At 35.0% G+C, this 23,887-nt stretch overlaps 1 protein-coding gene across 2 annotated transcripts in view; it reads right to left on the minus strand.

Annotated features, from left to right (window-relative positions):
* DPYD (dihydropyrimidine dehydrogenase) overlaps positions 1–23,887 on the minus strand; it is a 353,894-nt gene that overhangs the window by 221,275 nt on the left and 108,732 nt on the right. For both annotated transcript variants that reach the window (XM_038182862.2, XM_038182863.2), the window contains 4 exons: positions 20,552–20,713; positions 10,450–10,646; positions 6,350–6,431; positions 3,048–3,135 (listed from right to left, as the gene is read on the minus strand). In XM_038182862.2, coding sequence (XP_038038790.2) covers positions 3,048–3,135; positions 6,350–6,431; positions 10,450–10,646; positions 20,552–20,713 — 529 coding nt within the window. The remainder of the gene's footprint in view (positions 1–3,047; positions 3,136–6,349; positions 6,432–10,449; positions 10,647–20,551; positions 20,714–23,887) is intronic.

A 23,887-nucleotide genomic window follows, 5' to 3' on the forward strand; every position in this document is an offset into this window, starting at 1 on the left:
TATACATGAAACCACAGCCTAAAAAATTTAAAATGGTGCAAAATAAAATAGCGCAGAGGTAAAGTGTGTAACTTAAACTAAGACAACGGAAGGTTGGTGGCATACCCTGGCCATTTGTTCATCTTCAGATCTAGTACAATGTGTTTTTCTGAGTTTCAAATAGTGACCAGACTTACTGGCTGCAGTGTGTCATTCACCTTACAATAAACACCATCTCAATGCCTCAATAACCAAAGACATGGAACTAAGCATCATTTTTTATTACTACTTATTTCTACTTATTTTTTTAGAGAAAGGCTGATTATGTATCATTTTGAAAATTTGGGAATTCTTTGCCCTTCAGGTCTGAAGAAGAGCAAATACATCGACTACATCACACTTTTAATACCTTTCCAAACAGCATTCATTAACAGCAGAAAGAAATAAGCATTTCGTAGGAACATATGCTTCAAAGTTTAAACCATGCTAGTCAGGTGGCTGATATTCCACTAAAAATAAATAAATATTTTCTTCTTTTTTCTTTTTCACTAACTTTCTTGGATTTTGATGGACACAACATAACTAGAGTTCTGGGGAGATGTTGTCTTTTTTTTTTTTTTTCCTGCCAGTACATAAACATAAGTATAGCTAGAAAAACTTAAGCTATTACTTCTACTCCAACAGAAATTCTTTGCTATTCATTTCTCCTCAATATGGTCATTTGCCTCAGTCACCTCTGCTGCATGCTTTACTTTCCACAGATCCAGTTGAGGAATGCACTTCCCTTATCTCATGCAACATTCCCTCAGAATGATAGCTTTTTCCTGATATCTAATTGTGTTAATACAGCTTTCCAAGTTCTCTTTGAGTCTCTATGTGCCCTCATATAGCTTTATATTTACAAGTCTTCAATAATCATCTGGACGACTGCACAATCCTGACTGATAAATTCAAAAATCATGTTAATATGAAAAAATCCTTTCAAAATATATTACTCCCTTTTCCCATCTGGGACTTCATCTTCTTTTATACTTCCATTCATTTTTTTTGCTCCTCCGCTATTATGGAAAACCATAAACTACTGTATTTATTTTCCATCAAGGTATGCATTCATTCAGAAACAAATTTCCAACTAACTTAAAAACAAACAAAAAAAACCACTTCTATTTTATGTAAGTAGTATTCTTTAATTATGTTACTTCCAAGATTCAACATAATGTCCACAGTAGCAATTTGCTAAATATATGTTTGTTCAGTAGACAAAGAGCAAATAAGGAAATACAGCATGGACTCATTACGGAAAAACAGGTGTTACTGATAGTTTATAAATGCTCTATTGCATTAATACATCTGAAATTAGAAATCTGTAACTCCTTGATTTGTCCTCCATCTTTCACTACCAGTATGCAAGGCCATGTTACTGACAAGTGCCCTACAGAATTCTGTGAAAAAGAGATGACAGGCAGACTTGGGGGTACAAAGAAGGACCAACCTCATCACGAATGCAAGGTAGCTACCAGTAAAAAAAAAAACTTTGTAGGAACACATAATCCTTCATTAGCATTTATGACCTCTGTTTCCTAATGCATTCAGTGAACACATGGTTTACAGGAGAATTATGCTTCAGATAAATTCTCCTGTTTACGAAAGCTCTGGCTCTGTCCCTTTGCCTAGTGTTTGTATGGTATGGCAGAATGTTGTCCATATGAAACATTTTTGATTAGAAATGTATATTAGGATAGCTTTATTAGGGTCAGAAAATAAACCCACATATACAATACAAACAGTCCAATCCTACGTGCAAAGTGCTCAGTGGTCTTTTTTGCTAACCTTTAACTGAACATTTACTTCAGACGTCTGAGTCAGAAATATGGGGATATCGTGCTGATATTCCAAAAATGACTGATATTTATTTCCTAAATGCTAGACTGAGAAAACAAATGTTTATTTATGCATCAATCCCTAATTGGTGAGATTCCAGAAAGCAGTTTAAAAGACAGATTAAAACAATAAAGAAGATAAGCTGGTCCACTGCCTTGCATACAATTGCATCAAAATATGATACAACAGAAATTCCTCCACACAGGTCTTCAACAATGTGAGAATTTAAGATTATATAAATCATGATGGTCTGTACTATAATCACATGATGACAGAATAGACCTGCAAAGCTTATTATACTGCATACCCAGATGGTAAACAACAGTTGTCGCTGTACTAAGAATTACATCTCTGTAATCAATAATAGGAAGGAGGAACAGTTGGACAACTTGTTTCCTATTATGTTCACTTAGGCAACGTCTAGATCAATAAAGAACATTAAGCCTCATACCAACTGTGGACGATGCCTGCTCAACATGCCTATCATATGGTAGTGATGGGTCCAGCTGTACTTCAAAATACTTGTGAATGGATAATGATTCTAATCAAACATTAAAAAGAAGTAATAATCCAAATAGCAGGCAGGTGCAGGACTTTAGCCTGTGAGAGAATACAGACCTATGATGCCAGTTTTAGTATAACTCAAAGTCAGGTTATTTTGTTAACCCATCCAATAATTGCATTTCACTACAACTTATCTGGAAGATGCTACATATTTTATATAGAGGAAACAAAAAGCAATCAAGCATGGTATCACTGACTTGCATGCATATAGACTCAGTAATTATATGGGTAGAGTAAGTTGTTCACAGAAATTGAAAACTGAACCTGATGTCACACTTCAGCCAATATGGCAATTAATTACAAATAATTTTTCAGTTCATCTATTTTTGAACTATTTAAATAAATAAAAAGAAGCAAGCTATTCAGCTACTTTTCTTGTCTTAAAAAATCAATCATATACATACACAAATTGTAACAAATGGCTGTTTCAATAGCTGTATTAAAGCCCTAGCTTTGTCTTCCTATTTTTAAAGAAAAAAATCACCACATTCCATATTTTCTTAATGTTTCAGATTGAAGCTGTCTCACATCATGTTATTAACACAGATACAAGTCCCAGTTTATTCTTAGACAGTCATTCAATTTCAAGATGACAAAACACATGAGGAATGAACTATTCTTACCTATTCCAATAAAAACTGCTTTATAGCCATCTTCTTTCAAGGTACGAAGTGTCATTTCATCCATTGCAAGGCCTTTACGAAAAATTACCTGAAATAATTAAAGATTAATTGCTTTTAATTTGGTAATGTGAAAATCGTTATTATTGTGTCCTCCATCCTGACACCTTGTAGGCCTTCCAGCGAACAAGTAAAGCAAATTGCTCTTTTTTTTTTTTTTTCCTCAGGCCACACTTAAAAGACCATGTAGGCTCTGATTTAAGCAAGTGACCCAAACTAGATCTGGGTAAAAAAATACTTTCAGATCATCTTCACAGCCACCATAGTCTAGGTTGGTTTCTATTGTAAGCTAAAGGAGTTAACGAAACAAGCTAAACAAAACCCATCTATGGAACACAATACTGAGGAAAAGCTGAAAATGGCACTGTATTCGGTACTGACTACAAAGGATAATATTCCCAAGTGAAAATCAGAATTTAAGAAACATGATGTGGAAGCAAGAACCTAGTTTAGAAAATGTGTGTGCTAAGCAGAACATTCACCCCACACAGCAACTGAAAAAAAAAACAAGCCATTTAGGGTATTGCAGAAACATCCGTGAAAGTATGAGGCTCTTACAAAGAGATAAAGGAAATAAAAGACACAACACTACCCTGTATTAACAGGGGTTCTGAAAGAAAACCAAGTGATGTTTTCCTGCATAGTATCAGGCACTTGGCCATTCTGCAGAATGCAACATCAGTCCCAAAGGAAGGATGGTGTTTTTGTGCTTCACCCTCTAACTCACAGACTGAATTTTGCACTGAGGCCACTAGCTAGAACAACTTCAGGCCAAAAAAACACTTAGTAAAGCCAATGGTGGTTTTGTGGATTCAGAAATCCTACCTGCAAAAACTGGGACAGAAATAGCAGCAAGTCTGAAGAACATTCTGTGTACCCTACTTACTCGTAATGACGCAGACCATTCTGCACAGCAAACTAACAAAGATTTTCGAAATTAAAAATGTCATCCATTTTGATGTCAACTTGCAATTGTTTAACTCTAATTTAGACAAACAACAATACCAGTGCAGTATAACTGGAAAAAAAAAGTCCCAGTAAGAAAAAAGAAAAATGCATATATGATCTATAATGTTACAGTGCAACTAATACTTCCAGAAACAAAAGGTGAAAAATGTATATACAGTAACGTTCCACCAGCAATCCGGCTTTGAGCAGCCACAGCACAGGTTGACCAACTACAGCTGTTCTAAGAATGAAGGGGAGGAGCGTTTCCTACGTGTTCAGCAAACCAGCTACCGTAGCGTTCTGTACAGATGTCATGCAATTGAAGATGCACACACCTTTTGCTCATTTCTGCAAACCCCAAGGCTTTTGAGTACATAAAGCGCATATGATTCCTCTTCTGATATTTTTTACTTCTGGACACAGGCACATGTGTTTTTTATCTCCCAGTTTTAGACTTTCTGAACTTGCATGTTTTCCCCCAATTTGTGTTAGAACACTTGTGCATTCACTTCACAAAACGCCAGGCTCAATTGTGTAAGCACTACGCTTTGTGAACTTCACAGCCTAGTCTTCATGTCATTGCATACCTTGTTTGCTGTCAAATCTATCTATATTCCATTTACTACACTTTTGAAAATGTACTTTTACCTCAGCTGAAAAAAAGCAGATGTAAAATATAGCATACAATACCTAAAACACAGGCTTTTTTTTTTTTTTTTTTCCTTTGGTAGATTTTGTATAATTTCTGTTAGAATTGTAAAAGCCACATAGAGTTGTAATCCTTTCAAGAAAACAGACTACAAGCTCACTGGCAACAGAATGCATTCCATAAATTGTCATTACACATTTTTTTTCATCCTATTGTGTACATATGTTATGAAAATCTAATGAAGGAATTTAAATGGCAATACTGTTTTATGTGGGGATTCATAATAATCCCAGGGCCTAGCTCTGTAATCCTTATTCACCTGACTAATTCTTACTAATTTCAGTAGAATTACTTGAATAAACAGCGGTATTGAACATGTAGACAATACAGCACTTTCCACCACAGATTTGAAATGCTTTAAGTAAACAACAGAAAATATTTTCAGATTATAGAGGTATAAAGCTAAAGGATTTAGTTAACCAGCTTGCCAAAGGGTCAATTACAAACCAATGGCAGAGCTTGGAAGCAAATTTACATTGAGATTCTCTGTTGCACTTCAAAACAACAAAGGACTTGCAGGTCAAGATGACATGGTGGCTCTCCTTCTGGAGATGTGGTTGTAAGTGCGCAGGAACTGAGTTTTGCAGAGGGTTCCCAAGAGTCTACGCCCAGCAATTTTGTCTAAAATAGGCTCACTGCTCTATTTTTAGCTGCATCCCTAGCAGCACATTCATTCCATCAGTCTTTAAAGATAGTGTAATCCTTTAAGAGTGAAAAAATGGGCCTGGCATGTAGACCTGGCCTTACATTTAATCTGGACAGGATGAGGTTCTAACTTGGGTCTCGTGACAATAGTATACTGCTTTTATGGTATGAATCAACATGTAAGATTCCTGCAAGATTTTCTTGCTTGACTTACTACTTTAGTAACATGCTAAAATTGTTATTACCCCTACGACTACTCAAAAATTTAATCCAGTGATGCATTCTACATTTATAACATCTAAAATGTGCAGCAGTTGCAAATACTATCTGAAGTTTCAGCTCAGTCCCTAACTTAACAATAAAGCAACATTCCCATTATCTATAAACAACACACGTTTAACAGAATAATGCATAACTACTGCTTTCCAAGTAGTTGAATGACTGCTATTGTTTATAACAGATGATCATGTTAACACTTTATTAATTTTATGCATTTTATTATAAAATTAACTCAGATGCAAGACCATTATAAAACAATAAGAAAAAACTCAGGGAGAGGGAACAGAAGACAAGGGGGAAGTATCAAATATGAATGTCTTTAGTAGTGCCAGACTTGCATGAAAAAAACTCGATTAAAAAAATCAAATCATTCCAATAGCTACATTGAACCCCTAAAGCAATTTAGGAATTTGTTTCTTACAGACAATTAATCACATGCAGGCATGCCAGATGAAAACTATTGATTGCCCTTTTCCAAACTAGTGGCATTCAGACAGGAGACAGACAAATGCCCTGAGCAAGAGGAAGCATCTTCCTGCTTCTGTCTAGTGTAGCTTTTAATTGTTCTTTACTAATGTGCATGACATTTTGCTGTTAATCTTTGGCACTGTTCTTGTTCTTTTTTTCTTTGAGCTATACATAGGCAGGATATATTTTTCATTACCTTCACTCCAAGATCCTTCATAAGCTCAGCTTCAAAATTCACTACATCATATGGCAATCTGAACTGAGGGATTTCAGATGTACTGAAATACATAAATAAATACAAAAAGGAAAAAAAAAAATGTAAAACACTTCCAGCTATTAGAAATAAAAGATTTTAGTTGTTAAAAATTAAATGCTTATAACATATCTTTCTTAATTCTGATGTATTTGAACGGAAATGTACTGAAGCTTGATGGTGAGCTTTTTAAAATTGTTAGAATGACAAAACTGAATTATTCACAGAATACTAAAAATACAAGGCCAGGAGACAGTACCTTGAAGCCAATCCTGCCCACACTTGTAGGTAATCCTTTAACAGATGTTAAGCTTTGATCCAAAAGAGCTTCAGCTCCATTCTTTTTGTTCACTAGAAACATTTAATGCTAACATGTAAACAAACTTATGACATCCATTATTTACGAAAAGGTCTCATGGCTACTAAAGTAAGGTGATCTTCTAGAAGTCATTCATTAAGTTATCCAATAAGAATCAAATTTGCCCTAAATAAAACAAAGTGATGCATATGCTATTTTGAGCAATGGTATTTAAAACTGTACTCTCTTCCATTTCTACTTCATAAAAAATTTATGATCTTTCAGGATGTACAAAGTCAGTAATTTTCTATCAGCTCTTAGATTCATGACTGCTTTTTTGCCTTAAACTGCTATTATTAGTTGGCATTTTACCTCTTTGGTAAGATTAGGAATGACATCTTCAAGTTTCCAGCACCATGGGTCTTCTGTAAAGGATAACTCCAGTGCCAGCACAGAATCTAAGTATATATATACTATGTGGTATAGATCTTTATCTCCCAAGAAATGACATCTACACGTGCCAGTTCAAAATCTCTCTTGTAAAGCACATTACAGGTAAACACGGTGAATCCCTATTTTAGATACTTTTATTCAATGAAGATAAAAAGACCAAACATGTAGAAAAGTGAAAGTTTCTCCCCAGACATTTCTAAGCTTCAGTTTAAACTATTGTCAAATTAATAGACTAAAATTTCCATAACAAAGCAATGACCCAAGAGATTGATCTTAGTTTTATTTTACATCTTGCTAGTGACCACCCCATCTTTAGCATTCAACTAGGGCCAGAAGGATTTTTTTTTATTATTTTTTTATTTTTGGTAAATTGCACCAACCTTAATTATATTGATAAGAAAATGATGTTCCTCCTTGTAGTTTCTAATACAGACCATCGTGCACCTTTTCTGACCGGTGTACAATGAAAAATGTTCTAAATATCAGAAATAATGAATGTGTCATGACAATGCAACTTTCATAGGTCATGCTGAGTAAACAGGTGTCTGAGACAGAAAATAATGTACGATCCCACAATAGAGATTCAATTTAAAAAATAATTAAAAAAAAAAAAAAAAAAAAAGGAAAGGTGTACTTTATCAAACCATCTATGTATTTGTTGAAGACCTGTCATTTCTCTAACTCTTGGAAGAAGCCAAAACAGCACTACCAGTGTTATGTCACTGTCACAACTTGTAGATGCATTTTTCCTCTTACTAAAAATTTGTTTTCAGTTTTGTGGTATGGAATATACATTCATATATGTTCATATAAACATAAATATATGTGTATATGCAAATATAAACAGTTCTGTGGAGACACATGCATGTACATTTATCACACAAATAACTGTTTTATGAAAGTCAACTTGTATATCCGTAATTCTGCTACAATTTCTTTCAGCAGATGAAGACAGTCTCTGATGCAGGGGAGAAGGAAACACATCTGAGGTGCAGGTGGGTAAAGAAGTATCTTGGGTGGGAACATAGTTGCATGAATTCATCTCTTCCACAAATCTGATCTAAGTTAGAGGAGCTTGGACAGGTGCCTGGTGTTTCTTGGGGATCACAAATTATTTTTGCTTAATGGACACATCTCTGGCCTAGTAAGGGCAATATTTAGGAATGCTGAAAGCCAGTAGCATAGCTAAGAGGATGAGCGGTGAAGTTTGTTCACTGTCTCTAAGCAAGAGCATGATCTGCTCATGTCTACTCTATTATAAAGCATTAATTTTACACAACTGTTGAAATGTAAGAAAATTTGCCTGTGAATGTGAAAAACATGTCCAGACAACCAGAGTTATGCTAGGCTTAAATATCTCACCACTGAAATTGCAATCATTAAACAACTTTCTATTATCTAAATATTATTAAAGTCAGCTATGTCCTAATACGTATGACTGTACATCCTAGTTAAAAACACTTGAAAAGGCAGAACAAGTTTAAAAAGACCTAAGCACTGCCCTTCCAAACAGCTGACTCCAAATACAAAATTAATTCGCTCTTGTTAGCCATTTGCAACAGTTTATGAAGCTTTAAAAACACACCCATCAATAACCTAAGCTTGTAAAAAGATGTACTGCAAAGATACACAACTGCAATAATGGATGATTGCTGCCACAGGACAGACTCCCTTCTGTTCCAAAATTAAAATAAGGACAAAAGGAACTGATGCCCTTAAACCAGATGTGAAACTTTCTACAATGAATGAAAGTAAAAATTGACCATGAAAGTTATGTATTCTCAAAAGTAAGAAAGACATGTTGACATGAACTGCTTGACCATTATGGATATTCAAACAAACAAAACTTAATGTGTTTATTTTTGTTTTCAATAGAATAAAAAACTAAGATTAGTTTTAAATTCAAATTAAAACGTGAAGATGCAGCTTAAGATCACATTCCTTCAAACATGCAGGCAGCATTATAAATTGTAAGCAACTGCTAAAAGTACTGTATTGCATTGCTGAATCCTACAAGAGTCTAACCTGTGACCAAGTTTCATTATTTACCACTACTTTTCAGCAATGAAATGGATTTTAAATCTATGCATTTATGAAAAGATTACATGCTACTCTACAGATGAACAGGTTTTTCATACAGTGAGTTTTCAAAGCTTTATAGCAACTAGTTCAAGTAAAAGGGCTTCACATAGTTAAATGCCTATGTATTAACAACTTGATAATTACACAGAATATTTTTGAACCTCACTGGGAAAAATGCAAGTAATCAGTTCAACTTCTTCAGCATTGATTCTCTATCTTCCAGAGCTCTGAATAAGTATTTGACATTATGACATTATGGATCAAATTCATTAGCAGTGTCAACTCTATTGATTTCAGTGATGCTGCAGTGAGAGAAATGTGAGTGTATCACCCGTTTTTCTCTCTATTACTTTTCACTTCTTATTTTGTAAGCACTTTAGTGTGGCTTAATCCTTAACAAGTAAAATTTAATTTTGATTTTGAATTGGCTGGTATACATTCATCAGTTTCTGAAATACTTTGCCTTTTATTTAGGAATTACAACCAACTTATAAGATGACCTCAACAGTTGTTACGGTAGTAAATATTCATCTTCTAGTATAGAGAACACAATACTGAACCTGAAACATGCAAATATCATCCAAAAGCTTGCCATACTGGCAAACTGCAAAGGCACTTTTCTCTGTTTTCTTTATAATTTGTTGAAAGTTGAGAATTGCAGGGGGTTGATTTCACTCTTATAGTATGGTTTACCAAAGCTACAAGTCCAGGCAGACATAATGGATTTATTCATTGTCACCTTCATTTCCATAAAGTAGTTCATAAAACATTCTAAATTTAAAATTCCCCATGAAATTAGTATACGTTTAAAGAATTTTAAACATATAGTATTTATATATATATACACACACACAGACATATATATATGAATATATATATATAAATCTATAGAGAGAGAGTGGGGCCAAACTTTTCTCAGTAGTGGCGGCCAGTGATAGGACAAGGGGTAACGGGTATAAATGGAACCATAGGAGGTGGTTCATCACCATATGAAGAGCTTCTTTATGGCTGAGGTGACAGAGCACTGGAACAGGTTGCCCAGAGAGGTTGTGGAATCTCCTTCTTTGGATATATTAAAAAATCTGTCTGGATGCGATCATGCCCTAGGTGACCCTAGAGCTCATTGTGTAGGGCTACAGGTATGTATGTGTGTGTATATATATATATATATATATATATACACAATTTTTATTTATTTATTTATTTTTACCTTAAGCCACCGATGTACTCCTGCTTTTCAAATATGGTGATGTTTGTATAGCCCAATCGAGCCAAAAAAGAAGCACAGCTTAAACTTGCAGGTCCTGCACCAAGAAGAGCTATCTTCACATGATACGCTTCAGGCATATCTTCTAGAGGAGGCAAGGAAGGGTTTCTGATCTGAGGAATATTCATAGCTTTGAACACCTGAAAAAGAATACATTCAACAGGTTACATACTTCATGTTCCCTCTTAAAATTTTGAGTAATGTGGTAGAAGTTTCCACTAGTACTGTCACATATCCTTGACGTATTATTGAAGGATGCTTCACAACTTTATAGGGATTCTCAACTGATATGATATGTACATTTGTGAGGGATGTTGTAGGTACAGGATTTTGTCCTCCTGAGGTTGTTTGTCTTAAAAAGGTCTGAAATCAGATCTTTCACCACTATAAATCTTATCACGTAGATGGAACCAGACTAACAGCAACAACAAGATGATAATACAAAGTAAGCAAGATGGTAAAGACCTCTAAAACACCAAAAATTTCTTTCCAAACACGGTTCAGATTACTCTTATTACTAGAAGAATATTTTTGTGAATAATGCAAAGGATTGCAAAGCTAGTGAAAGGGCTCTGTTTCTTGAAGAGATAGCCTGCGTGATCCCATATAAGTCACTTAAGGTTTGACTTTTTAGAGGCAAAAGGTAACCAGCCTTAGGTGGTTTTAAACTCTTATTAGGAATTGTCTCGTCTTCAGTGTTATATTTTAAAGCTAATTCCCTACTTTAGATATGTCCTCTTAGACGATTCTTACATGATTTATTTCATGTTGGTTGATCATCTATTCCAGGTATTCTCCACTTTTCAACTGGGTATCCAAAGTTGTAGGCATACCTGAAAGTTAGACTGTTCTCTCTATGCCTCAGTTCTTCAACTGTAAAACAGAGATCTGCTCCGTTCAATCTTGACTATTAAAACTACTTTGGGACAGTCCCTGACCGCTATGATGTATTTATACATAAACAGGCACAATGGGCTTGTTGCAACGCCATGCACTTTATTTCAGATCTGCACTAAATCATTTTTTTATTTTTTTTTTACACAGGCATAAGGCAAAGTTATTCTACATTCCCTGAGCTTGATTTCATTGTTCTCTGCATGTACCTACATCATAGGGGAAGGAATTGTGTCTCTATCTTGTAAAAACTTTAAAAAATGAAAGAACAGACTCACAGCCCTTATAGGCTACTAAAGATTAGAAGCATGGAAGAGAACAGTTACATCTTCATTTTATTTTAGGCATTAGTGGAAGAATATTTATCCAAGGGAGTATATATCTTTATAACAGAAGCACAAAATCATACTGAAAGGATACAAGTATTCATTGCATTGGGATTCTCAGTCATATCACAAACACTTCAGGGCTGCCACTGAATACTACCTGCTACTGAATACTATCTTTAAAGACTGAATTTTTTCCCACCTGTTTCAATGCAAGACTGCGTTCCACAAGTACTAACTAGCCTGCTAAAATACAGACAGTGTGATTTGTCATAATAAATATGATACTTAAGCTATTGAAGGTTTACCAAGTTTTTACTCTCCTTAGAACTTTAGAAGCAGGTTTTCCAAGTTAAACTTTGGCAGTTCTATTCACGAATAGAGATTTTCATTTATGTTCTGAATCAATGTTCATTTTCTTCATGTGCACTTGAGCACTCAAGCTAGATAAACGAATGATTAGTTCCTTCCCCCCCTAAAATTTCTGTGTCAAATTCCACCAGTCTTTGTAAATTGACATAGCATTTTAACAAACTGCAAGAAGCAAGAGACGGATAATTGTTTTAAAAAAAGAATCATTTAAACCTGACAATTCATACAATATGAGAAGGTTTAATGTGGTTATTAATGGATTTCACAGGTTGAAAAGCTTATATTGTTCTGTGAAACTAGACTGTGATAACCAAAATGCAATAGGATATTTTTAAAACGTCTGCTTTGTTACATTCACATAGAAATGTCTTGAATGATACCAAATTTCCATTAAAATCTCATGCAGTTGTTTTAGAAGGCTACTCAGTAATGAAAATTGCATAACTTGCATATTTAATGTTTGCATTGAATACTGTGAATATGCACATGCTTAATAAATTTATTTTGTTGTTAACATAATTATTTTTATATTTGTTATTGAATAGACATACACATCAACTAATTTTATACTGGAACCCAGCTTTACTGTAGTGCAGTGTTAAGCTTCAGGAACCAAGCACTCATGCAGGAAATGCTACTAGTTCAGGCTGAATGGTCAGCTTTAACTCTGCCCATTTGCAAATAGGGTGAAACTGCCTTTATGCAGCACAGCCAGCTTGTGTGGCAATATCTTACCATCTGGATTTCAGTGGCAGTTTTGCATATTAAGGCTGGCAGGGTAACTGTGTGAAAATAGCAAACTGCTTCAATGCATTTCAAAAGATTTTCACTCACTTCATGGTGAATTTTCACTACTCTGTAATTCACCTAATTAAATATCACTAAATTCTTCTGTACAAATCTTTTGGTGTACAAAGATGACTGCCTTGGTAGTCACATTACATGCAACCGAACTCTCCAATTTTTCCTCTCATTAGACTGTGATCAGGATGCCAAGCAAAGTTTAACACTATTGTCTTGCACATTCATCTTCCTCTAAAAAATATTATTTCGGTTTCCTTTGGATGGAGTTTTTCTTTTGCTTTGCAATGCTTAGTAACCAAGACCCATTAAGAAAAATCTGACCAAATAATAAATTTTAAAGCTCAGCATCTCAGTGGGAATTTCCAGACATTATTCCCATTATTCCCTTATTCCCTTTCCTTCTGGTTCTCTCACACAAACAAAATACATTAGTAATAGACATTAACTGCACATTTACTCTTTAACTTTTTATCTAATCATGGCTAAATATCACTACTTCACCATACATGACCTATTCAAACTAAACCCACATAGATTCAGTCCACTTTTTATGTTTCATGTCCATTATGGTCCATAGAAAGGATATCCCAATTTACAAAAAATAAAAGTCTCCACCACCAATTTATTAGAAAGTGGAATTGAAGAGTGCAAGTACTGAGTTGCAGAATAAATCCTTTTCTACTTCTGCCAGCATTAGACATCAGTTCTAAATGTTTTCACATTATCTTCCCCTGTAACAGTGTCAATGACCAGGCTGGACTCAGCATTTATTACACATACTCAGCTTCAAACCAAGAGCAGTTTCTTCTGCCAATAAACTCACACAAGATAATGGAGGTTTTGTCCTCAAGTGTGATACAATTTGGCCAATCAGAAACAGCTGATCTATTCTGCTAAAGTTCCAACAATGGGACTTCATAAGTATCTTAGTATCCTACACTTAATATATTTTAATTCACATATTTATAATGTATTATATTTCCCCTATTTCCATTACTTTCCTATGTAAAGGCATGAGCCCAATTGCTCAGTGTTCTCTCCAGTGCAAAATTTGGGGGTTTGTTCTCTTCTCCCTTATAAATCGAACATCTTTTCCCTGCAGTGTTTGTTTTTTGCTCCAAAATATTCAGTAAATTCAACATAAAAACATAATTCCAGTCACTGAACGCAAAAAAAAAAAAAAAAAAAAAAAAAAAAGTTTGTATTAAGGTTCTACAATATTACCAAACTAGCTGTTTTGATTGCTCAGCATCTGATTTGAGTTGAATTTTCCTGGAAAGTTTCAACCAACTCATTTTAGATGTTTTTCAAAAATACAGACAGGGAAAAGCGTATTGTTCTGCTCATGTAATAAAATTCAGGTTCTTTTCTTCACTACACAACTCAAGTATTAGCAAGCTTTGATGAAAAGATGACATTTGGCAGCGTGTGGCAGGTGACTCAGAAATACTTTTTGGCAGCCTGATGAAAATCATTTTATGGCATAGTGAGCATGATTTAAAAGCATGTAAAAAACAATCCACATTATTACAGCATGTTAGAACTGTTATTCTGAATTGATATAAATATTTTTATAACAATTAGAATAAATGTAAAGTAACTCACTTTTGTCACTTTGGAATTTTCTGATCAATATATTTAAGAGGCACATACTGTAGATATCCTTCTCCACCTCTTCGCAGGACTCACATATGGTCAGACAATTTTACTCTAATTCACCTTTATTTAAAATTATCATTGGACTATGACACAGAATTTGATAAACAATTCAGTAAATAGATTGAAATTTTAATCTCTGTTAAAATGTAAAACAAACAAAACAATTACAACAACCAAACCTTTGCCTAATCCTACAAATGCAAGTTTGGTAGTTTCTAGGACACACAGAGAACAACACATTTCTAAAGTAAAAAGTGAGTATATTTAATCACTCATTTTCAACACAAAAAGGTTGAAATAAAATAAAAAATAAAAATAAATAAATAAATAAGAGCAAATGGAATGAGCATTTGGAGAATTTCATTTTCTAGCAGCAAGTTTTGACTTCATTATTAAATTGTTTAGGTTCTCAAGGTGTAGTGTCTATTTCCATGCTTAGAAGGTTAAATAAATGGTTATTAGTAAGATTACCTTTAGATATCTTTCACCAAAATAATGAGGTATCAAGCAGCTACTGATACAGCTGTTAGCATCTAGTTAATATTTATTTCAGGGTGAGACATATTAGTATATTCTGAATTATCAGATTTTGCTAGTGCACAGAAAGAAAAATATGGACAATGACATCAGTAATGTTTAGGAATTGATGGTGTTAATTTCACACTATTCCACTGGATATGTGTATATAGGCTGGTATATATTCATACGGGGCAGTTGAATATTTAAAAGAGAAAATAATACTCTGCATAGATTTTAACAAAAATGAAGCAAATTGTGTGTTTAGTAATCATCTGGAAGCTGTCAAATTGTATAGTCACACAATTTCATATAATTGCAACGGATAGCACAGGAGGTACAGGAAGTAGTTTTTTTTCTATAAGTATGAACCAGTTGATCCTCCCTCCACAAGTAAGTTATACTTGCAATGCTGCAAATTTTTATGCAAGTAGCTGAATGTTGGCAAAAGTAGGGCCTAAAGCACCTCATTAAGGACTTTTCAAACTTACATAACTACACATTCATATTATCCAGGTCTCAAGAAAGCCCATGGATATAGGACGTTACAGAGCCTACACCTCAAAGCTCATGAATTCCACCACCTAAGAAGGACATAATATATGGATGATTTTAAGGCATTGGAATGAAACGTCTAAAGCGTTCTGTAGAAAACATTATATAACTTGCTAAAACATCAGCAAGTCTTTCATCATTAGCCTAAGAAGTCAAAACTTCCCAGATTCATCTCTGGAACTATCGCGAAGGCAACACCATCACCTTCAAACTAGCCTAAAATTTTATAATGCCTAATTAGAGATTTTAACATGACTTAAAAGAGGAAATAACCTAAAGATGTATTAAAGTAAAAGCTAATGCCAGAAAGTAGTCATTTGTTTGTTTGTTTCTGTTTGTTCTGCTGCCTCAGCTCCCCAGAGTAATGCTCCTTGGCTGATGCAGCACACCCACTGGTGCAGGTGCTGGGGTGGGGCCTGGTGGCCATGTCAGGGCCCCGCGACACCCTGGGCACACCATGGCTGGCAGCCCAGAGCTGGCCAGCTGCAGGAACAGTGGCTCCATGGGAACCACCACCTTCACCCACTTAAGTTAAGACTGATCAAAGTTGTCAATGCACAACTACAAGACGGACCCTGAGCCTGCTGTGGCAGCACACCCCACCATGGCCTTCCCTCCAGGCAGTCTCTGCCACCTCAGCTCTGGTGGGTCGCGGAGAAGGGAGGGCCCACCTCTTAGCCCAGCTGCTCTGCTGACATGCCCCTAGATTAACAGCAAATAAGCTCATACGACACATCCTTTATGTGAAAAAAAGTATCGAGTTCCCTTTTCCAAGTGCTTTCCACTGCAACAAAAGCCAGAACAGATATCCAAAGGGAAACAAATGACCAGAACTGTAGCTGGCATGAGAGTCACAGTGCCAAACAATCTAGTATTTAATTCTAGTATGCAGAGATTAAAATAATATATTTTCTATTTAGCTTGTGCTGCTCCTTTCAGAATGATTAACTAGAAACACAGGAGACCCTTTAGATTTGGTAATATCTACCCAGAAAAGCAAGATTTTGAGGGCTTCCTAGTAATACTGCAACTGAATGCAATAGATCATGCTTCCTTTCCTACTGCAAGCTTATAAACTTGTACTCAAGTAACCAGTAATTTTAGTTTATTTTATGGGACTGACAGTCATATAGCTCATGCCTGTATGTATTGTCACTGCAATCTCAGTATATTTTCACTGAACTTGTGTTCCAAAACCAGAAACGCTCCCTGGTTCTAAAGTACTTGGGCAAAGGAGACAGATAAAGACATTAATATAATTTTGACCTGTGCAGCAGCAGGTGTAACCTGCGCTTGACACTCATCATTTATAATAGTGAGCTTTAACTCCATGTTATTCTCTAGATGCAACAGTTACCGTGGTAACTGCATCCCAGTATACACATTCTACATCACAAATACAAATGTTGTTTTTTTGTTTTGTTTTGTTTTTTGTTCTCCATTTGAACATTTAATTGTCAAAATCCACATTTCGCATTTATTCAGACTAGATTACAATTTACTTTGAAAATTAGGTTAACAGTTACAAAGCTATATGGAAGGACAGAAGGAAAAGACAGGAGGTGTGAGGTGCCATTTTTTTGTTCTACTGTATGCAAGACAAATATTTTACAATTAAGGGAGTTTTATCTGCAGTATGAACAGATGATCAGTCATTGTTCAGAAGCACAAAGGGGCATACGTCATACCCATATATTTTCCATTTTAAACCCACATTCCTGCTTTACTGCAATTTTATCTTTTATCTCAGCTAGCAGTTGTGCCTTTTTATTATTGCTCTCTCTCGTAATGCAGAAAGTGTATGATCCTCAGACTAATTCCAAGTAAAAAAAAAATAATCTAAAATTGGCATTATGCACAATGGAGTTTTCAGTAAATAAGCCCCTGTGGGACAAACTATTACACGGTGCATGAGAATTACCATGCAGCTCTCATTAACAGTGCCACATGTTGCACACCTAAACCACACAATTTGCTAAGTTACTCTTATAGGTTAAGCAGTGAACATGCTTTGTTCACACTATATGGGCCAAGCCCTGTATTAGCAATAGTAACACATGATTTTCTTCAGTATTTCAATCTATATTTTTATATTAATTGTTATTCGGAAACACTCATACTATTGGGCTCCTTCAATTATACATACATATATACATAGTAAAAATTTACTGAATGAAAGGTAAAAAATATTAATTAGAAAAGTGACTGCCTACTATTGCTAATTATGTGTACTACAAAACATTCAAATTCTTTTTAAAATGGCAGTAATTCTAAAGGTTGTTAACAAACAATCTTTCAGCAAACATTTTAGAATACCATAAAAATAGCGAGGAGAATAAAATTTACCATAAAGTTATTTGTGTTAGAGTGCTAAATAGAACCGTATAGTAATTTTATTTTGTTAGAGCTGTTGACACTAATATATCACTTTAAACAAACTTGGAGCATTATGAGAAAAGCCATCCTGAGCTATTCATCCTTTCTGCAGTTTTCATATCAATCATTGTGCTAGCACTGAGCTTTTTAATAGATTTCTAAAGATTTTTGAAGAAAAATGGCAGATATTTAGTATTATCTATCAAGCCGTAATTCCTCTCTATTAATCATAGCATTAGGGCTAAAAGGAGACACAAATCAAGTTTTAACACATATCACTTGCATTTGGTTCCTCGACAGTAATATTTCACTATTATATTTATCATCTACTTGACAACTGTTTAATCTTTTTTTTCTTTTAATAAGTCTTCTGCCTTGCAACAAATATTAATTTTTTACATATATGGAATAAAAGCCATTAGAAGAAGAGATGATAAAATCACCTCTTGACTGATTTAAAAACAAAAAACAAGCAAAAAAAAACCACTTAATATATAGGTAGAACAAACACAGTTCAGTGTCTGCAGCCTCATTCCTGCAAATGAGAGCTTTGGTTCAAACTGCACTGATCCATACTTTTGTATGTTCAAACCTCTAGCAAACTGAAGCGGACAGCTACTTAAATGATAGGGGATAGAGAATGGTCAGCAGCAGCTAACAACAACAACAAAAAAAGTTTAACAGGTGCTCCAGAAGCTTTTAACGTCTCCTGGTGAGAAGAAAGATGTACAAACAGATAGAGAGACCTGCAGCAGGTAGCAATATTTGCTCATCGAATCACGGCCCACAGCCACTGAGAAGGGGGTGTGAAGTCTACAAATGACAGCAGAGGAAAAAATTGGCCTTACAGACATATCATCTGTTACTTCCAGATTGATTCGCATTTCTATTTTGGTCTGTCCTACAAAGACATTTTCTCAGGCTTTGTAAAGGTGACTGGAATTTCATCATATGCTTGTAAATATGATCAGCCAAATGGCTCAAGATACAGAAAAGGGACACGCTCAAGATACACAAAACGGACATATTAGTCATGGACTGTATATGTCATCTTCACCCATGTATATGCTTTTTTTTTTTTTTCATAGTCACTTGTACAAACTTCCTCACTTGTACAGACCAAAACATACTTCAGACAGATCAGAAGAGGTGCAAGATGAAGCCATATACTTAGTACAACTTCTAAATGCCCTCAAAGGAAGTTAAATGAGCTACAGCCTCCACCTTCTTCAGATGTAAATCAGATGTAAATGTCAAACATTAAATCTATACAGAAGTACATGTGCATCTCAACAGAAACCCTTGAGAAAACTTCCTAACATCAAATGATCTTGTTTGCTTCAGTGGCTAAAATACACACATGCCTTTATGAACTAATAAAACAACACACAAACGCAGGTGTGCATCTACAGCTACTTAGATGAACATAGATGAGCATAGACATTTATTTCAGGCCAATCTGAACCTGTTTATTTACTTGGTTTTGGCAAAAAAAGGACAGCAAAATGTCTTAAATCATCTGAAACTTTTCCTTTGCCCTCAAAGAATATACAAATCCACACTAATCCTGCAGCTTCTCATATTTTAATTTTAAATTACTAATATGTGTCCAAATTTCCATTTCTGAGAATTAAATGAAGACAGTACTTGGACATGTACATTTCTTATTATTATGGATCCTCAGACTTGCAATGTTTATATTTGAAAATACTAAATTTGGGGTAAAAATTGGATTGATTCGTCCTCTCTGTGACTTTTCAAAAGTATGCATTAAATTTTGTACAAAGCTTTTCACATAACAAAAATGCAAAAGAGCTACAGTGTATTGTGCTCAGAAATAAGTTAACTTCAAATAATAAAACAGACTCCTTGCTACATTAAAAAAAAAAAAAAAAAAAGGCTTTCAAAAAGGAAAGACATCAAAGCAACTTATCCATAAACAACAATTAAAACTAAATGAAAGTTTTAACTGAGGAAATGAGAAAGCCAAGTATTTCTGGATAATAAATACTACCTAAACTTCCAGCTGCTATCAGAGAACAGTTCTTCTTTGACCTTGAGACCTAGAATTCTTAGAATTCTTGCAGAGTGTGTGGCTTCACAGAGAACAGGGTTCATCATAGCCAAAGAACAAGTTAAACTCTGCTGTAAGAGCTGCCCTGTGCCCAGAAGAGCTCAGCAACTCCTTAATGTGCACTTACGGAGGGAGGTACACTTAATCTTTTTCCCTATGTGGCCGACTTCAGCAACATCTGCATTTTAACATGGCTTATATAAATCTTTGACTTTAAACAAATTGACTCAACTACTAGTGTTTCTAAAGAGTTGTCTTGTTCACAAATAATGTTATGTTCCTATGTGTCCATTGCAAAATCATTTCTAAATTTCTGAATGTGCTGTAAGAAAAAGGATAATTATTTTAACTTCCTATGACTTTATTTTATTAGTACAACTTTAAAAAAAAATCATTAAGAAAAGCATCCGCCTATATAATACTTGTTGGTACATAAAAAGCATTTTAGGCATTTATGAGTTCTACCTACCTCAGTAGCAAACTGTTGCAATCCACCAATATTAATTGGTCCCTCCTCAGTGGCATACAAATTGCAACCACCAACACAAAGATCTGATGTTGGACACACCATTCCACAAGTCAGGCCAAGTGGATTGTCGGAAAAAATCATTTTGGCAGCTCCATAATAGTTCTGAAGAAAAGAAAGAGGGGGGAAAAAGATAGTCACATAACAAGAAAATTAAAATTCAATAGGAAATACAAAACATGTTGTAGCTGCCTAGTAGAATACTATATACATATAATGAATAACGCTGACATCATTTAAATATTACATAGAATTATTTCAAATGCACCGGAAAGAATGTCAACAGAATTGTTGATTATGCAAAGGTAACACTTTTCAGTTTGCAAAATGGTTATAAACATCTTCAGTCTTACGCAGTTGTAGGATTTTCAGTGGTTTAACAAATCTATGCTACAAAACTACTGTGCCTGCATTATGTACTTGTAAATACTTCCTCCATTTCTAGATCAATTAGGCAGTAGGTGAGTTGTAACCTTTGTTGGAGATCTGACCAGACACTGCTAGTTAGATTATCAGTTCTTTGTGACACAGAGAATTAAAAGTTTATTCTACACATTTGTGCACACCATCTCTGCAGATATGTTTGTCCTTCACACCATGTCAGCAGTGTCAATTGTCCCAGACCTGTGATGAGAACAGGTCTCCTACGTAACTACCCATAGATTTGAACAACTGAACTTTTTGAGCTCTTTTTCCTCGTACACAGACTGACCAGGGCAAACATTTTCCTGTTTCCCTAAGGAGCAAAACAGGGAAGTGATTAAAGAATTTATTTAAAATTTACAACTTAACAGATTCTCAATATTTAGTGTACAGCTTCAGAAAAGGAAAAAATTCCTAATATATATTAGAACTAGCAAGATTTGTTTCCATACTAAAAAGGTAAGGAGTGGACATTCACCACCTCCTAGTGCCTAATATAGTCAGTAAACCCTTGATTATTTTAGACTGGGCAATTCTCTAAAGAGGGAACATCAGAGGAAATGCCAGGTGTGAAGTGAAGTTTCATTTAGAGGCTTAGAACTACTGATGATGACAGTTCTGCATTCACATTATGAAAATTAATGAATGCAATGAAATTTCATTACATTCATGAAATTTTAGTGTAATTAAAGCAAACCTTTCACATTCTGTATTTTCTTCTGTACGGTCAATATAGAAGCTTGCTTAATTATAAGCTATAGTTCCTTCTTACCACTCCTCTCACCCCCTTCTAAAAGCCTCAACAAGGAAAGTTCATGGAAGAGATGTTAATGCTGGAGTTTCCTTTATGGGCCACTGCAGTTCAGAAGATTACAATACCGTACCAGCTGAGGTTCCACAAAAGTTTATATGGTGAGAAATTAATACTGGGATCTCATTCCAGCTTTTTTCAAACTAGTAATAACTGAGGAATTAAAGATCACTTATGTGTCCTTCTTCCATCCACCTCTTCCACACTCCAATCATCATCAGTAACATGAAACTGGTTTAAAATTTTTCTTTATCATTCTATCCCAGGACAGATGGCTAAGAACAATGAGAAGGTGTAGACTTCAAAGGATATGAATTACTCAGTCACAGCAGACCCTATCTAATGCCTGAGACTTCTTTTCTGCCAAGCAGGCTAATGTATACAAGTGTTTGTTTAAAGTTAACACAATCCCACACTGAGCAAAAATCCAGTTATGAATAAAAAGAGACTTGTCAAGATCTGACAATATAACAAACAGTGTGTAACAACTTTGGTTTGGGAAGTTCAAATTCACCAAAAGGCATATTGAAAGACTATGTGTAAAATTCTTCAAGTTAAAACAGATGCTAGACACTGCTAGAGATTCCCTAAATAATGCTAACATTTAAGAAATGTATTTGTAGACACAATGGGACCTTTTACTTACAGGTGCCAGTCTACTGCACAACATGAACCCCTGTCCAGCACCTGAGAACATGAAACAGCTACCTAGATGTATTTTCATAGGATTTTCTTAGACATTATTAAAATCCCTTAAAATTCTAGTCCTAGCTGAACAAGCAATCCCTTTACACAACTGTTCTGGGAGAATTCTTTTCAACCATTTTGCCTGTAATATGCATGGACATTATCATGCCCATTTCTCATTTATTCTGATGTAAAGGAGCATTAGTTAAATGTACATTCCAGGTATTAGCAAAAACTTTTCGCTCTGCCAGATGAATGTTACTCTTTTGATATATCAGAGATTGTTAGGGATGTTAAAAACAGCCAGTAAAAACATTATAAGCTCAATTCAGAAGCCAAAGCACAGAAGTCTATTTATATTGGAGATTTTCCTGACACACAACCATGCAGATGGCAGAGGTGACAGTGTCAGTACTGGAAACCCATGTCTTCCTGAAGCAGCACTCAAAGGCCAGCATAAATATCCTAAAGCATCTTAACTCACAATAGATGTCTGGTGCCCAGGCAATTACATCTAGCCCTTCAGCCCCCCCAAAAAAAAACACTATAAAGAGATAATTATAAACTAGTAGTGAGGATTTTCCTCACTAACTCATAGACAAAATGTTTTTGAAATAATTTTTGTCCAGTTTTATATTTCCCAAAGTATGAGAGTTTCCCTTCCTGTGTTGTCCAGGATTTTTATTTTTGTTATCTTCAGCTCTGGTTCAATGGAAACAATTACAATAACATGCATTTGCATTTAAGTAACTTCATTACAGATTTCCTACATTTTCAGGGTTTGTAATTAAAATCTCTATATAAATCTAGTTATTAGGCCTAAAAAACAAATCTGTTAAGCTATTCCTTATTAAAATTAATTTTATTAAGTATCTGTAAAGTACATAAAGCCCTTGCACTTGAGCTGCACCACTACAGGCAGTGTCAACACAGCTGAAATATTTCACTTGCAAAATCAAACTAAAATTTGAGCACAGATATATGAAGACTGTCACTAAAGCCATGTTACAGCACATAATCAAGGCTGCAGCAAGGTAGAGAAAGAGGAGATAGTATGTTAGAGTAGCACCTGACCAGATAAGATTGGACCAGGCTCACTTTGGGTATATGACTGAGATCACAGCTTACTGATAGGATATAGAGGGAAGCCCATCTCAAGACATCATTTGGTAAGAAGGCTGGGACCAATGTCCTAATGGAGGCAATGCCCAGTGCTGATGGACTCTTAATCTGGGGCAACATGAGTGTATTAAGGCAAGATCCCTATCTGGGAATTTATGAGGAGCTGCTGTCATGATCATGATCTGCTGATGCTACCAATTCTAGTGGTAGTGCCTGAACACAAGATGTTTAGGTAC

This window comes from Anas platyrhynchos, chromosome 8, assembly GCF_047663525.1.
Source record: "Anas platyrhynchos isolate ZD024472 breed Pekin duck chromosome 8, IASCAAS_PekinDuck_T2T, whole genome shotgun sequence".
Taxonomy (NCBI): Eukaryota; Metazoa; Chordata; class Aves; order Anseriformes; family Anatidae; genus Anas; species Anas platyrhynchos.